At 35.7% G+C, this 17,060-nt stretch overlaps 3 protein-coding genes across 12 annotated transcripts in view; 2 read left to right on the top strand and 1 right to left on the bottom strand.

The window, feature by feature from the left end:
* Nucleotides 1-17,060, top strand: part of LOC145487495 (transcriptional repressor NF-X1-like) — a 219,357-nt gene that overhangs the window by 73,331 nt on the left and 128,966 nt on the right. For 9 of the 10 annotated variants that reach the window (XM_081466292.1, XM_081466291.1, XM_081466289.1 and 6 more), the window contains 2 exons: nt 2,117-2,196; nt 9,223-9,324. In XM_081466292.1, coding sequence (XP_081322418.1) covers nt 2,117-2,196; nt 9,223-9,324 — 182 coding nt within the window. Of the gene's footprint in view, nt 1-2,116; nt 2,197-7,533; nt 7,612-9,222; nt 9,325-17,060 lie in introns of those variants that run through there. The other variant, XM_081466298.1, reaches the window with a different exon arrangement.
* LOC145487584 (uncharacterized) overlaps nt 10,934-17,060 on the bottom strand; it is a 6,253-nt gene continuing 126 nt past the window's right edge. Inside the window, exons 1-4 of the mRNA XM_081466410.1 lie at nt 15,763-17,060; nt 14,930-14,997; nt 14,407-14,510; nt 10,934-13,285 (exon numbers count right to left, since the gene is read on the bottom strand). The exon at nt 15,763-17,060 is cut by the window's right edge and continues 126 nt beyond it. Of these exons, the coding sequence (XP_081322536.1) occupies nt 13,137-13,285; nt 14,407-14,510; nt 14,930-14,997; nt 15,763-15,999 (558 nt within the window). The 5' untranslated portion in view covers nt 16,000-17,060 and the 3' untranslated portion in view covers nt 10,934-13,136. The remainder of the gene's footprint in view (nt 13,286-14,406; nt 14,511-14,929; nt 14,998-15,762) is intronic.
* Nucleotides 16,269-17,060, top strand: part of LOC145486855 (uncharacterized) — a 3,161-nt gene continuing 2,369 nt past the window's right edge. The window contains exon 1 of the mRNA XM_081465576.1: nt 16,269-16,533. Coding sequence (XP_081321702.1) covers nt 16,269-16,533 — 265 coding nt within the window. The remainder of the gene's footprint in view (nt 16,534-17,060) is intronic.

Here is a 17,060-nt window from a genome sequence, read left to right as displayed (position 1 = left end):
GAGTTTTAAATGCAGTTATTTCATCTTAATATGAAAGAAAATTGACATGCAGCAAAGTGCAGTCTTTTGGTGGAAAAGCAAAAGGATTTTTCCATCCAAAAATGTATTAATTCGCAACCTGAAAAAAGTTTGAGTGGGGACAGCTGGTGTAACACGAAGCATAGCTGCCAAACTGAAAGTTAATTTCTTTGTTTTGCTTTGGTTCGCCTCATCAGCGTAAAAAACAGCATAAATGTTGTTGGTATGTTAAGTTGTTGAGTTGGAGGGGAGAGTTTTGGATTCAAGAAGCTACTAGAGCTCGTTTGGACACTTGTTTATGTCTTTCATCAATTGATGAAGTAGTGTCACGCAGTAGAAGTTGCTTTGAGTAATTAAACTTGCTGTGGTTTGCTTACTATTATAGTAGGCTCTCCACATTCTACTGCTAGCCTATTCTTTCATAACAAACGGCAAACCTGTTTATGCGACAGCAAGACATTGAAAGTTTTCCTTTGTACAGAATTTTGCCCGTTATGTGATAAACAAGTAATCGCAAGTGCCCTCAAACAATTCAGGATTAATTTCACTTGTATTTTCAAAGGTTTCCAAATTGCCCTTGTCACTTTGTGACTCAGGCAATCTTGTGAAAACTCTGAAAATACATGTGGAATTAATCCTTAACTGCACTCGGGCCCATACGATTACATATACTTATACAGATTTAGCCAAATGCAAGCCTAAAAGCAGAGCTCCCATAAAATGCTAATCATTTACTTGACACAATAACTTTTGAAGCAATTCCAGCACTCCAAGCTCAAGTTTTCAGAAATTGCCTTTTGGTGACCTTGCTGTAAAATGGTCACCAGTAAGACAAATTAGTGGTCACTAAATCTAAGCTTTTTCAAAGAAGCACACTTTGTGTCACTTAACATGAAGCTAATACTGCTGACGATGACAAACTCAAATTGAAATTGTTGAAGAACATTCTGACACTATTCGTTTTCTTTTGCAACACTTTTTGTTGTTGAACAGTCTTAACTACTGTTCAGGAAATTAAATTAACAAAAAGAAACAGGTAAAGACAAACATGCAAAAATTGTGGTTAAATTTGTCTGCTTTAGTGATTGTACCACAAAAAACCTTGTTATTGAGCATTCAGCCTATTGTACTGCAATAGTCACGAAACTGACAATCTGTATGTAAAATTTAGTCACCAAAAGTTTTCTTACTCGCCATGGTGACCAAAATGGTGGCAGCTTCAAGTGCTGAATTCACCAAGAAGAATTTTACCAAACCAAATGAATCGAACAAACAAAATGAGGAAATAGTGTATATAAATCACTACATGCAAGTGTTATATAGCAAGTCCTGTTCACTTTTAAAGGATGAAACTGGCAATGCAAGATGGCCAAATGAAAGAAATGTTAAAGAAAATTCATTTAAGATTGATTATCATTCAAGATAAAGCCAAAAATGCATACAGAAAACTTCATGCTATGAGTTTTGGCCTGTGTAGACTCCAACGTCAAATGGCAAGACATTAATCCAACTTCATGTACAAGAAGAATTTTTGCTACCTTACACTGTGACAACTCAACGAGTCAAGTACCGTAAACTTGTTTTGACTCATTGCCACGTGATGACATTTTACACTCTCCATTACTTTGCCTAAAACTAACTTAATTAAGACTGACTTCCTCTTTATATGCCTAACTTCTGGTTAGAAGAGTACACTACAACGTTGGGCATCGAGATTCTGTTCTTCACAACGTAACTTCCATTTATTCAAGTCAACTACAGAATTAGACAACTTGACTCACTATGGTTGTAATTGGGTAACCCTCAGTTGTTGGTTGTGAAAATTAATATTACAGAAAGACCAACATACACTTATGTGAATATGCCAGGTTTTCATGTCCGGGAACATAATTAACAAGCAAAAACTGAACGGTGGCATTTCTCCACATGTTGCTCTTCTCTGTTTTCTTTTGTTTTTGCTAATTGCTTATCCTTATAGTTATTCTAATTTTTGGACAATCGGGGCTCTTTAGAGTAATTAAATTGCTATGTGTATAATTAAGTTGGTCTCTTTCCTCTGATATAAATTCTAACTGACATTTTATTTTTAAACCAACAGTGAATCATAGTTGCCACAATGAGGATATATGTCCTCCTTGCACCACTTTAACTAAGAGAAAGTGCATGGGAGACCATGAGGTAATCCTACACTGTTATACTGTTACTGTACATTGCCCACAGTAGATTACTAAAATCACATACCAGTTCTTGCACTAGGATTTCAACTGGTTTCTCAAATGGCAAATTCAACATATTCAACTACACAACCAAGTGCAGATTACATACATAGGCTTAAAAAGTTTAATCAATTATTGATGGTTGAAGATTTTGATTAAGGGAAGGGTTTTCCCACAGGATGTGCAAAGCACCTTTTATTACCTCATGGTATGTATGTCATACCATGAGGTATAGTGATGGTTGGATTGGTCACTCCATTCCCGTTAGACAATTAATTTATGCATTAAATCTGCATTAAACATGAATTAAACACGTTTCCCCCTGTCTCCCATACTAGGTTTGGTTTTGTCCACAAAGTCGTGTCATTACTTTATGTTCATATATGTGGGGGGAGGGGTGGTACAAAGGCAGTAGTACATGTCTACAAAATGGCGTCTGTTGTGTCGAGCCCGATGCAAAAATTGTCAAGGAGAATTTTCCTTCCTTTCGTTCCATCTTTGATCAAAATACACTTTTGAAAACCTCACAAACGAACAGCAAATGTGGTCAAGAAAGCTAGAGTGGAAATAAATGGGTTTTAAAGTCTTAAAAGTTACGATGTCTCCAAGATACATTTGGACGATGAGGAATCGAATGCACAAAACCAACTATTCGGAATGAATGCTTTATGGTCTGGGGAAAAAGGTAAGCTGCCCTCCTTCTACTGTATTGCATTTTGAATTTCTAAAAATACTCGCAGGACATATGATTTAAAATTAAATGCGCTTTCAATATTTTGCAATTTGCTAGGAAGCTGTTTGGAAAATGTCACATGACAAAGGACATCGATGAAGCTTTCGTCAAGTTCCCCTCACTGAGACTTAAATGCCACCACTGTGTTAAGCTATAGAGATTGAACACAACTGCCAAACAAATGCTAAATACAATATACACCAAATAACGAATACCATAACAAATACAAAATATCAAACAACAAACAAATGCCAAACAGATGATCTGTTACCTGAATACCTACACCAAGGTCAGGAGCAAATGATTATAGAAGGTAATCCTATAATACCCAAGCAGTTTGAAAATCAAAATAAAATACCAGTTCAGTTATCAAGTAATTGTCAGTACAGAAATGCAGGTAAAAATGTGAATGTACAGAATTCTAGACCTACCATTGTCTCCCATCCTCAGTTTAGAATGACATGTGAAAGAGAACCCTCCAGAATTTCTTACAAAATGGTTATCAGACTTTCTAATGGCAGAAAAAAAAGACAAAAAACAAAAACAAAAACAGAAATGTCGGTGAAATTATACATAAAGAAATTAATGTCACAAAATCCTCCAAGCTGAAGGCTATGTTGTGTGGATACCATCGTTGTCATTTCTTAGAGTGATATAGAAGTTCAAAATTCATGATTTTCTCGAAGAAGTATTTCATTAGACAAAGTTTAAGTTTGTGTATTTTTCAAACAAGGACTCCAAAGCATAAAAACTTGCCTTTGTTTTGTATGATAGCTGGAGGTAATATTTTCAGAAAATTAAGTGAAAATGTATCATTTTTTGAGCAGAATCATATCACTGATTAGAACTTTGGAGTCAAATCCTGGTCCTGCAAATGAGTACCTTTTATATCACCCACAAATTCTGTCTGTTTATTAGAATTCAGATTGTCCAAGTTAGGCAGAACTGTACTGGATGTTGGAGGAGGTGACTGCTTTTTAGGGCTGTATCACATCAACCCTATGGAAATCCTAATAGCCATTTCTATGTGCACATTGTTGGCATTCAGTATTTAGTCAAGGAACATGGGCTGATGCTATCATAGTTCAAGCTGTTGCCAATTGTCTTAATTTATCAATTCATATTGCTGAATCAAATCCACCTTTTTCTCCAGTTACTGTTGTTGAACCAGTGAATGTTACAAATGCCCTAAACATTTACATTGGACACCTAGATGATTTTCATTGTGTTTCCATTATGATAGTAGAAAACAGAACAATGGAGATTAGAGACAACAGCAAACAAACAAAAAAGGCAGAAGAAAACAAACCAGTTGATGACAGTGAAAAACGTAAAGCTTACCGAAGAAAATACATCAGAGAGAATACATGAAAGACAGAAGAGCTGATGATAACTTTAGAATAAATGAGAATCAAACACGAGTACAAGGCTGCAACATTAATAGCAAAACATCTAGGAACAAGAAACACCAGGCTACTAAAAGAAGAAAATTGAACCCAGAATATGTCAGAGAAATTGAGCGGCGCTCCATCAGAAAACGAAAAGCAGAGAACCTGTAGCACATAAGGCAAATAACCAAACAGTTGGTAAGAAAAAGACAAAAGGCTGAGGCTCTGGCAAGTGTATCGCAACTAACATGCAGCAGTCATGAGTTGCAGCCACAAGAAAACAAATGTGATGCAATTTATGTGATAAATTTGTTTTACAAAAACATTGCATGTGGCCCAGAATATGTATGCACTTGTTGTGACCAATAATGTGGTTCAAGTGCTCTGTAATGAAATGTGATCCAAACAAATATAGGGCATGTTCACTAGACATTGTTGAGTCCTGTCTTACTGGTTTTAAAAGTGTCAACAACACTGAATGGATCTGCATGACTTGCAATGAAAAAAGTCTAAAAAAAGTATAAAAAGGCAATTGTCTAACTTGCAATAAAAAAGGTCTAAAACAAGGTAGGTTACCCAGCTGTTCTAAAGCCAATAAGACAGGTTTTCCTTAAAAGCCTAATGTACTGAACTTCACATCACTAGAAGAGCAACTAATATCACCTTGTACTGACCTTTTATGCAAATCTGTGAACTACATGTACCTAGGGGTGGTCAATTGTCTATTCATGGACACATTGTCAATGTGCCGAGTGATGTAAATTCCACTGTTCATTTTCTCCCAAGGCCAATAAGTGAATCACAGACCATTCCAATGAAACTTAAAAGGCGACTTGGTTACAAGCATCACTGTCAGTTTCAGAATGTCAGACCTAAGAAAGTATTAGATGCAGCCAAATATCTTGTAGACACCGGTGAATTATTTAAAACTGAAGGCATAAAAGTGCAAAATTCATGGGTAGATGGCACAACCGCACAATCAAGCGCCAATGAAGAGTGGGGTGAGTTTGTTCAAAACCCTAGCACATCCAGTGCTGATGTGCAAACTAATGAAATTGTCACAAATTGTCAAAACAATATTTGCACATGCTGATGTCCATAATCCAAACAGAGAAAAAGACACTGAAGGATTATGTTTCCTGTGAAAATGTTATATATATTAGATGAAGACCTTATTTCTATAAACATGCATGCTCAACTAATGGCTGCTTATTAACATGATGCACATTACAAATGGAACGCATATTAGTTCCAAGAGAGGCAAAGGACAGCACTTCATAGAATAATTACCACATACCATGAGGTAGCTCAAAGGAGCCTTTGATCTTGAGCTGGAATGTAGTGCTTGATCAATCACATGAATTTAATAGCCATTGCTGGAACTTGAGGCATGGTAATGTTCAGAATCCTGCAGATGTTTAATGATGTGTGAGTTCTCATCTGTAGTTAGGTGTTCACAGCCATGTGTGGAGAAGTGTTGGGTAGTTTCTCCAACATAGCAGACACTACAGCCTGCAACACAAGAAAATTTATACATGATGCCTGAACAAAGCCCTCTTGGGACAGGATCATCCACACTTAAAAAAGAGCATATTTCAATTGAAGGGAAGACTAATTTGCCATTGATGTCTGCCTACAGGATCCATTCCATCTCTTTTGCCTCCTAACCAGTCTTTTTGTTTGTCAGTATTTAATGTTGTAATGTTGGGACAACATTTTTGTTGGAGGGGAGTGTGTAGTGAATAGGACAAGAGGAACGGGGCCTGACCTAAGGTTGCATATTATGGGATCTGAAAATCCCATATGGAAAGGACCACAAAGATCAATAGATCTCAATAGATCAGAAAACATGTTGTTTTTCTAGTTTTGTAGTAGTTTCTTGTGTACTCTACATAAAACAAGTTCCACCTACGCCAGTTGAGTGTGATCATCACAAAGCTCTATATTTGTTTCAGATAACCTCTCGCTCACCTTGTGGTACTATCCTCATAAGAACAAAACCAATTTGCTCTAAATGCAAACGCAGAATAGTTAACATTCGTGTCTGCTGTATATAAGGTGGAGGGTACATTGCATATGGGATCACTCACAAATGTTGAGTGGTTTTCCTTATGGGAGAATCCAACATGTAAGACACATGCATTATTTCTAGCATCGTTAGTGCAGGTTATCCACTATGTTTCCACATGTTTTTTTATTTGTCATGCAATGTGACTGAGGATGGCAGTTATTTTTCAGGTAGTGCCACTTCTCCCTTTTTAATGCAAAACCGAAACATTACTGTGGCTGCGTATCTTTTAGAATTACTCATAGGTTGGTTCAACAAATATCATCTGTTTTCAAACTACAATTGTGTGTTTGTCAGGGTTGAAATAAAAAAGGTAAATGCATTGCTTCTCCTTAGCAGCTTTTTTTATTTCTTGCCTTAATTGCACATGATTTAGTGGCTTTAATACTCTTCAAAAACTAATTGTAAATTTGTGACAAAAGATACCAGTGAAGTGCTCAAATATTGCTGCAGACTCTGTGGCACCTAATAATAGTGCAAATTAATTTAAGCAGTCTTTGAGGAGACTCTTTCACCAATGCAGGATACAATATTGGCCAAGTAGTGCTGTTTACCTTCAGTACTTCTCACTGAAACGTTTCTCAGTTGTATCAATTGATATCTTTGTGTATTGATTTTGAATTGTTTTATTGTTAACAACAAAGGTAGCAACAGAAAAAGAAAGTAGTACTGATGATTAAATTAGTTCTTGCTGATCAGTAAAAAGAAAATTTGCATTTTGAGTGAAACAAAATTGTTTCTCTTCCATTTCTTCATCAGATATATAACTTTCTTTATTTATCTCCAGTGGTGAAAAAAAAAACAAGCACATCTTCAGTGTGTTTTGGAGAAAACAAGAGTTTCATTTTACATACCTTCGCAATGTAAACAAGAGTATCAAGTTACAAAGTTGGCATGAAAAGCTAAATTGTCACGTTTGCTGCTTCAACGTTTTATTGAATTTAAAATGAACGAAAATCAACATAAAACACCAGAGTAAAATTTAAAGGCTGTGGTGACAAACAGTAATTGTAAGTAATTTTTGGACCTCAAATGAAAATACAACCATGAAACATACACACTGCTAAGATTATGTCTTATCAAGGTTTGTGTCCATTCATATTCTGTAAGGGGAAAGGCCCTAGCAGACTACCAAGGTAAATACAAACCGGAAGTGAACCAAGCAGGAGTGAGTACATGGTACCCGAGGTATGAATATGTGCCAGAGCTATCAATTACACACTGCACTTTCTGAGATTGTCTCACCAGTTATACCCAGTTTGCCCAAACATGTCAAATGTACATAATAGCAATGATTAAAAAGTGTGTTACAGTCATCTCTTTTGAAATCATGGCTTTTAGTGGTGAATTATAAATGCCCAAACAAATGCATTTTTCATGATTTATATGGCATTCTTTTGTGATTTTTTTAATTTCCTTTGGTGAAATCTTCCAAAGTTTCCACATTACATCGAATCTAACAGGATACAAATTTTAAACTCAAAAAAGAAGGGTCTGTACTGGAATTTTTTATTTTTGCAAATTTATGTCTTTCCCTGCTGCAGAGAAATTTCAGATAGATTTCCCTGAAAATCACTCCAACCAGTTTGTCAAATTTTAAATTTCACTGAAGGAATTGCAGGATAATGTCACGAAATTTATCATCAGTAAGAGGACAGTCGCATAAAAAACTGACATCAATTTGTTTTTTACAATAACAAGACCCCAAAATGGTAGGAATAAATGAGGGTAAAAGATGCCATAAACTTGCCATAAACAAAGATAAGTAAATTTTATTCAAAATGACGCGAACATTGTCAATAGCTTTTCTCCGTTTTTGATTGGCTACTTAAAAAAATGCATAAAACCTCATTGGTTAAAAAGTTGACAGTTTGACAGCTGAAAATTGAACTTGAAAGCTTGCATAAATTAAAATTTATCCGTCTGTACTCTTACTGATGATAAAAATGAGCCAATGAGTACACGAGAAATTAGGCAGGTATTGTAACAAAAAAAATTGATTATGGGTAAGGAAGGTGTTGTTGTCTTCTTTATTTTCATCGCTTATGCCAACATGCCGAGATTGATAAGTTATTGTCAAATCGACCCATCTTGTTGAAATTCATTTACCTAGCTAAGCACTAGGACTAGGAAGCTAGAAAGAGCACTTGGCCATTTGCTGCATATGAGGCATAACAAGATGTCTACCTTTAACTGCATAAACATGTTTCTTTGTTTTGTTTTTTGTTTTTTTTTGTTTCTCTCGATTGCCTTTTCAGGAATTGTCACTACATGTACTTTGAAACTTTAATTGGTTCCTTCCACAAAATTTCACCAAGTTTCCGGTTTAACAGACATCGAGGGTTTTCAGATTTTTGGTGAAACCTTATCAATATTTTGTCCAAGACCAAAAATTAATTTGGCAACAATTTTTTTGCATTACGTTTCCACCATGCTGTATACTAGATACCATTATGCCACTAAAACAATGAGATTTAAACAGTTGTTACATCCATGCAATGCTAAACCTGCACATCGAAGTGTTTTATGGCATTTAGGAAAGACCTGTTTGCCATGAGGGAACCTAGAAAATTTGCAGTCTTCTGACTGAGGAAGGAAAAGAATTTGTGTGAAGCCAGACCCTGTGAGTTGTTTAGACTGCATCAAAATAAAATATACCATGAATCTCCTTGCTGCTGTGACTAGCAGTTCTGAGTTCTGAGTAGAGAGTGCTCTTCTAAAAATTTTGGAACAGTGAATTATCTGCAGCATTGTGGCTCTAATAGATTTAATTCCCATTGTCGCTTCTTTATCTTTAAGGTTCGCTACAACATTCCGTGTCATGTTACTGATGTGTCATGTGGAAAGACCTGTGGAAAGCAATTGAGCTGTGGGCACAAATGTGCAAAGATTTGCCATAAGGTATGTAGTTGACTTATGCTAAGAATTGTAGTGGTAATACGAATGATATATAATAAAGTCTTCCCAGTACACTTTCTACCTGCAAATTTTGAATACCAAATAACTTTGCCATTGTGAAGTCCACGAGGGTGCTAGCCCATGTGTAAATAACACTACCATAAATTAATATCTAACATTTGAAAGTTACTTTGATGACATGAGTCACATGATACCTCAAGAATATGTTTCATTGGCTCACATTTATCATTTGCATAGCATGTAATGTTTTTTCATAAGGATATTGATCAGGGGCATTGGAAATGGCCAGGTAACCTTAGGTATCTTCTAATTAAGGGCACCATATACAATTTTAAAAGGGAAACTGGCTCCAAGCATGTAACTTCCCTTGGTCTCTCCCTCTGGTAGATATTCTTGTAGAGATGTGGAACGGCAGTGAGCATGGCCTAATATTTGTTATTGTTAAAATGTTACTGAAGCTAAGAGCTGCCTTTTGGTTCACCATTGCACACAGAGAGAGTGAAGACTCACTCAACTCGTCCAGGCAACTACTCTCAAGAATGTTAAAGGCATGGCTCAGAGCCTTGCATTGCATAAAATCTGAAAGCATTCATAACTTTTCAGGGATTTACAAAAGCACCCTCAGACTTGACAATGATATGAAACATAATGACCTTACCTTATTTTTTGCATTAAGTTCTAGATAGTTAGGTCACATGACCTGTTATCTCTATTTGATTGGATTAGAACAACTGAGAAAATGGGGTGCTGAAATGGCATTTAATGCCATTACTTTGATTATATGGTTGTCCCTTTTACGATCTGGCCAGAAAGTTTGACAAGAATTTACAGCTTAACAGATAATGAGCAAAACAGGTCATGTAATATAATTTGTCGTTTAATATCTGCTAATGGAATAAAAATTCTGTCCATTCCAGACAAAAATATATTATTTGCATGAAGGGAAATAATAACTTGCCCCTATTTAAGTGTTTTTGTTTGTTTTTGTTTGTTTGTTTGTTTGTTTGTTTTTTGCCAAAATTATGACATCATTCGACACAATCATGACCACAGCAATTTAAGAAAGCTAAACTGATGTTGCTATTTACATTTGGTATGGCTGCGCAAATGACAGCATTGTCTCTACAGCAAAGAGGTCAAACTTTGCAGGGGGTCTTGGCAAAGGGAAAAGTGATGCCTTAACATGCTTGAGCTGTACAGTGAACTCTATTTTCCTTTATCACAATTAATCAAAAAATCAAAGTCTTTGTTCATAAATTATAATGGTAGCTTCCCGAGTTTCCTTTGGGGTAAACAACTGAATTATGTGCTACAAATATATGCTTTGGGGTTAACAACTTAATTATGACCACAAGATATAGATAAATACAGATAAATACATTTATCACAGATATACACAAGGACAAAAAAATTATTTAAGTCTACTTAAACATGGATTAAACATGTCTTAAACTCAAGTTTAGTCGGTTTAAGTTGATGTTTAAGACACTTAAACCTAGGTTTAATTTTCACTTAAACATAGCTTATACTACCTTAAGGCTAAACCTTAATGTCAGTTTAAGGTGACATTAAACGTGTTTAAACCAACACATTCGTTTAAGTTACATTTAATAGAACTTAAACTTGACTGAAACATTCTTTTTAAGTAATGTTTAATCGTAGTAAAAGAAACTTATTCGTAAGCGCTGTTTTAATGCTCTATTAATGATGGTAATTAAACTTGTCTGAAACTCATTTTCAAGAGCTGCTTAATTGATGTAAACAGAATTTCTTCAATTCAGTCTGTTCTTTGTTGTCATGTTTATGGAAATACTGGCTCAAAATTTCCCACTTCATTTTCTTTTTTTTAATTAATAATAATGATAATATTGGATAGTAATTTGCTGTAATCAACTCAGTTGTTTTCATGATTACAATTGTTTGTAGAAACATCAACCCAGTTATTTACTGAAATACCACCCATGTTTGTACACAATACCAGTTTTTTTCTTTTTCAAGTGTCTTTTATTCACAGCATATGATCATGATGATTAAATTCCAAATGTAATAAATAATCCTATGTCAAGTACCATGTGTATATAACTTTTACATAACAAAATTCTCCTATCTTCTAACCATTGATCACAGGTTACTAAAAAAATAATCTGCAGTGTTTGCTTTCTTGAATAGAATGAACGCATACTTCTTGTAGGCCTAATAACAGAACTATTCTTAACTTTCTACAAAATAAAATGCCAAAATACACTCAGATTAAAGAGTGCAATGTCTGTAGTGTTATTAAACCTCTATGTGTTGGGCTTACACCTGAGGGGAGGGGCCATTATTGGCTTATTAGAAGTTTATGCCCCACTCTCCCCTTCCTTAATTGAAACTGAACTTGTCTATGATAAAAATATAAACTTAAGTAGGTGATAGTAATTCTAGTAATTATATTATTCTTAAGTACTCAGTGTGAGAATGGCTTGAGGCTTTTTGATATGCCTTGGTCTCTTTCTCACTACTCAAGGCACAAGCACTTAGGCAAAGTCAAATGAGGTTGAAACACAAAATTCAACTCTCCAATAAGGAAGCTAACACTTCCCTGTTTCACAAAGTCAAATAAAACTTTGAATGTCTCACTGTCACAGTTTTATTTTGCAACCAAAGCAAGCAGAAGTTATTCCAATGATGATCTGGGGTAGCCAGTGCTTGTAACCTTGCAGCTATTTAATTTTGTAGGGGAAGGAAGGGTACACACAGTCACGAGTGACATAAACTACACTGATAATATCATGGTTGACAAGTCACTCCTTACTTTTGCATGAAATTTCAGTCTTTACTTATAATCACATGTGAAATAATTATTTTAAAATTTCCATAGCAATGTCTGGCGTGAAACTTCTCCATTTTATAAACATGTCAAAAATCCATGATTGCAAAAAGTGTAATTTGTCACCCATGATATTAATAGGTAATCAAATGGTATACAATTATTTCACTTGCATTTTGTCAAAATTCCAATTATAAGAGTTTTGAAAAAATGTGTGTGAAATTATTTTCTAATCTCACTTGTCACCATTAATTTTGATTATCCATACTAACAGGTCACTAATGATTGTCAGATATCAGTCAGTACTGACCTGCTGCCTGACAGCCCAAGCTGGGCCATCAGGAGCAGGTCTGCCTGACATGCCACCAGAACGTCTAGGTTTTGCCGTTGCCCTTGCATGCGGTGTTAGATTGTTACGATGGGCTTTGTCCAGCTTTGCTTTGATGCTCGTGAGACTTTCGTGAGTTTCCTCTCCTTCTCTCCCGTGATGTTGTCTTCCTAGTCCTCATATTCAGATTCTTCACTGCTCATATAGTCCATGTACAAGATCTCCATTGTTAGCTGCCTCTCTCTGGGTGACATGGTTTCTTTTATAAATTCAAAGCTAGAGCAACGTCTATCCAGTTTGTAATGAAATAAAAAAAATGGTTACTTAGATGTTCAATAATTGCAAAAGTGTAGTGGTGTATGAAATTAAATGTGTCATACATGTATCTGGAAGATAATTTATCCTAAAAAGGTTTAAAATAAAACAAACTGGGTTGATTGGGGTTTATTTACATTTCATATTAAAGCAGCAAAAAAGAGCAAAGATACCATGATGCCATGATAATGTCCTAAATCTATAGTTGATAGAATGCAGGGTAAACTCTTTATGTTGGTATAACATGCAATATTGTGTAACATGACATTGGTGTTCACTTTTATAGGATCCATCAAAAATAAGTAAACCCCATGATTAAATATCATTCACCTCTCACTAAATTCACTTCTGTATCAGTATATATGTACATGTAAAACTTACATTTAGCAGACGTCTATTCCTTTTGCACTTCTCTTTGTGCTCCTCATTTTTCCCTTTCTTTATCCTTTGGTCTCTTTCTTTAAGAGTTTTGAAGTAGCGATAGAACTGAGCTGTTGAGGTAAAAAGAATCAACACTAAATACATGTATCTTCTACATAGGGATAAGAAGGATCTAAAGCACCATAACATGTTGAATCTCTTGGTATGATTAGAGCCTATCAACAAGCTCTCTAGTGGTGTATACTAGGTGTAGCCAATCGATAAACCAATAATCAATATTAATCAATAACAATCGATGAAGAAAAAAGTGAGCTATCGATTGGCGATAGTAATCTATAGCAATTGATTATTTGATTGGTATGGATTATTATCAGAAATATTTTTGTCCTTTTACAAGTTACACCAGTTGACAAAATTTGCCTATATAATAGTTTTATTGAGTCGATTTATCATAGCCTGAGTATCTTTTACAGTCACTGACAACATAACAAGAATTTACACAACTGGCAGAAACATTTTGGGTTTTAAATATTTCTTTGCTAGTTTAGGAAACCAGAGAAAGCTCAGCCAAGAGTAGCAGTGAAAAACCCTCCAGTCTCAATGTAGTGTAGGCAGTAAGATGAAGCAAAATAAACAACAGAGTCAGTGCTCTAGTGATTTCAATTATTTGCATTGGGAAACAAATGTAAGAATAGATCTCGGAGTAGACCAAAAGGAAAATATAATCTAGTACACTAGTATACTGAAGATGAACATCTCGTGTTGTTCCAGGTCTTGTTTTACACAATAACAAAGCCATCTTTTACATGTAATAGTCTGGGTGATTTTTGTCAATTTTTTATAAACTGATAACAGTCGATATTCCTGAAGACAGGAATTATCGATTGTCATCGATTTTGCCAAACGATAGCAATTGGTAAAGAAATTTTTCAGTGAGTTATCGATTGTCACTGATAGCCGATATCAATTGAATCGATTGATTTCTGATAGCGATTTTTATTGATTGACTACACCTGGTGTATAGGATAACTAACTCACTCACTCATTGCTCTTTGTAGCCTGTGGCACACAAGGCCGTAACTAAAAGCTGCTAGGATGAAAAGTCACTCAATACTTTTTATCTGCACTCTTTCAGTTGTTTGCTTTTGACTCTATCAGAGGACCTATAATTGTATTTTTGTTCTTGTAAAACTACAAAAATTGATCCTTTGTAATTACATGTATAGCCTACCTTCCATTTGCAAATCTGTCCATGGGCAGTTTTCTCCACCATGATCTTTTTTCAAAATTTCCTTAATTCTTGAAAGGATGCCCTGGTTTCCCTCTGACTGTGGACTGTCAGAAAACAGGATGGTTCATTCAATAATAGCCAAGGTAATATTATAAAATTACATGTGGACAAAGTGACACTTTCTCATCAGTTACATGAACTATAGATAACCATACAGTTTATTATCTTTCAGGGATCATTTGGCCTCAGAAATCACAATGGAAATTCATACATTCTTCACTTGTGAGTGATGATTTGTTTCCTACAGTGTATGAGTAGGGCAAAGGCAAATTAAAGCTATTTTCTTTCTTGTCCTGTATGTCCCATCACAGGCTGTGACACTGATGGTTTTAATGCATGAATAATTATTTGCGAGGGCCATGATTATCAACAATAATACGCAGACACCTCTGATTTTCAGTGTGGTTAGCTGTACGCAGGCTGAATAATCAAATTGTAAACAAATTCATAATTGTAAACATACTCATCAACAATGAAGCCTTGTGTAGTTTTCTTTTCAACCATCTTTCGGTAGATGAACCGAAACCGCTTCTGAAAAATAATAAAAAAATGTCGTAAATAATCTGTAACTTGAAAAATCAAGAAACGTTCACTTAAAGTCTCTCTGTCAACTGTGACTCAACTGTTCTGCTTAACATGCTTAGTAGAGGTTCTATCATATTAACCCTCCATCTTAATAATCCAAGCCATCCTGCTTGAGAATAAAATGGAATTTCTTTCTTGGAACTAAGAAACTTACGAAACCTTTTCCGGTTGCATAGAATATATATCATTGATAGTAAACAAGTAGAGTGTTTTAAAAATTCTTGAGGACCAACAGGTTATCAGGATCATAAAAAAAAGAATAAATAACAAACCAAGCTTCCTGATTTCCTGAAACACAACTCAAGCCTGGATGAGGAAAGCAATAAGCTCAGCAATGTTCCTGAATAGCACACTAACTGAACTTGTAAATCAGCCTTGCATCCCAACATTGCAGAGTTACCATCAATAAACATAACAACAACCTGACTTTCCTATCCTTTCCTGAGGATAGGACTTGTCTACCATTAAGCCTGTTCACTTACATTTATAATTATCATAAGTCCTTTCCTTTTCAATGATCTTTTCTCATTTGAAAGCTGTGATCTGGATATTCATAATGGCAGGCTTGGCGGTGTCTTTGAAGACACGTTTTTTGGCGTCTACTTTGCTTTGTGATCTACATTGTAGCCCGTGAGAAAGTTTGAAACAAAGGCAACGACGCTAGATCGAAAGCAATTTCTAAGATCTTTAGAAGGTTAAAATATACTTTACCTTTAAATCGTTAGGGATTTCCACACTAGATGCTCTGCTTTTCGAAGTTCGTTTGCTCTTCATAACTCGTTCTTGCTTAGCAAGTTCGTTCCTTAACTTCGTGTTTTCGAGCTGAAGGTTCCTATTGTTTTCTTCCAGTTTCTTTTGGCCTTCCAAAATCGAATCGAGCCACCTGTTCATTCTCTCCATGAGAATGAGTTGTCTCTCTTGAGCTGCACTGCTCTGGTTCGTAGCCATTGTGATCGTGCATGTATGAAAACAATGAAAGCTGATGAAAGCACAGGTTTCGGTAATCGAAGGGAACTCAAACACAACTGAATTTCGGCGAGCTTGTGAAGGTGAGTTGTCAAGAGAGATCAAACATCCCGCGATTATAGTTGTGGAGATCTGATTGGACGTTCCACACAATAATTCATGACGTGAGGGAATGCATGAAAATTTGCATGCATTCGCGCGTGTTTCGCGCGGAATCGAGGATCGTTGTGTATAAACAATCTCGTGTGCAGATGGCTTCTGTGTCTTTTAACCCAGAGTTTGCTTCTTTAAGTGCCGAAACCCCAGTTTTTTTTTTCACCAATCAGTGCGATACTTGTGGAAAGACTTTTGCACATTCTTCTTCTTACCGACGACATGCAAGAACACAGTGTGATTCTCAAACTCGGAAACACCACCGTAAACTTTGGTTGCCCGATGAATCTGACCGATCTGACAAGGAAGATGAAGATGACGGAGTTGCTCCTCTTTTAAATACACTTGAATGTGAAACCGAAGGTAATATTATTTTTGTCTGTATCTTTTCCCTTTACTACCAGGCTCAATTTCAGCACAAAATTTACATGAACAAATCACAAAGAACTCAGTGTTGTAATTTTTAGCTCCAACTGCGCATTGAGCTCATACATTGTTGTAATTTCCCATTAAGCTTTGCAAAAATAAGCATGGCAGCGTGTGGAAATTTTGAAATCCTGAAATAGCAGAAGCAAAATGCCCAGCATTTAAAACAGGCAGGAAATTGCTAACTTCAAATCTCTAAAGCAATTTAACACAGACACCAACTTATGATTTGGAGCAAAACTGTTTTCTAGTCAAGATTCCCTTACCCTGTTTATGGTCAATGTTCTTTAATTATAATGGTAAAATGATACAGGCTTGTAATACCACTGACTGGAAGCTGGCCGTAATGGCCCAGCGGTCAGGATTTCTGCAGGACTACCCCACGTGGGAGTCACCTGTTGTAACGTTTTTTTTTTTCAGGTTGTTACAACATAGAAAATTTTCTAAAATTTTTAAAACCTTGA

The sequence above is a fragment of the Orbicella franksi genome, chromosome 5, assembly GCF_964199315.1.
Source record: "Orbicella franksi chromosome 5, jaOrbFran1.1, whole genome shotgun sequence".
Taxonomy (NCBI): Eukaryota; Metazoa; Cnidaria; class Anthozoa; order Scleractinia; family Merulinidae; genus Orbicella; species Orbicella franksi.
This window is presented reverse-complemented; position numbering and strand designations above follow the sequence as displayed.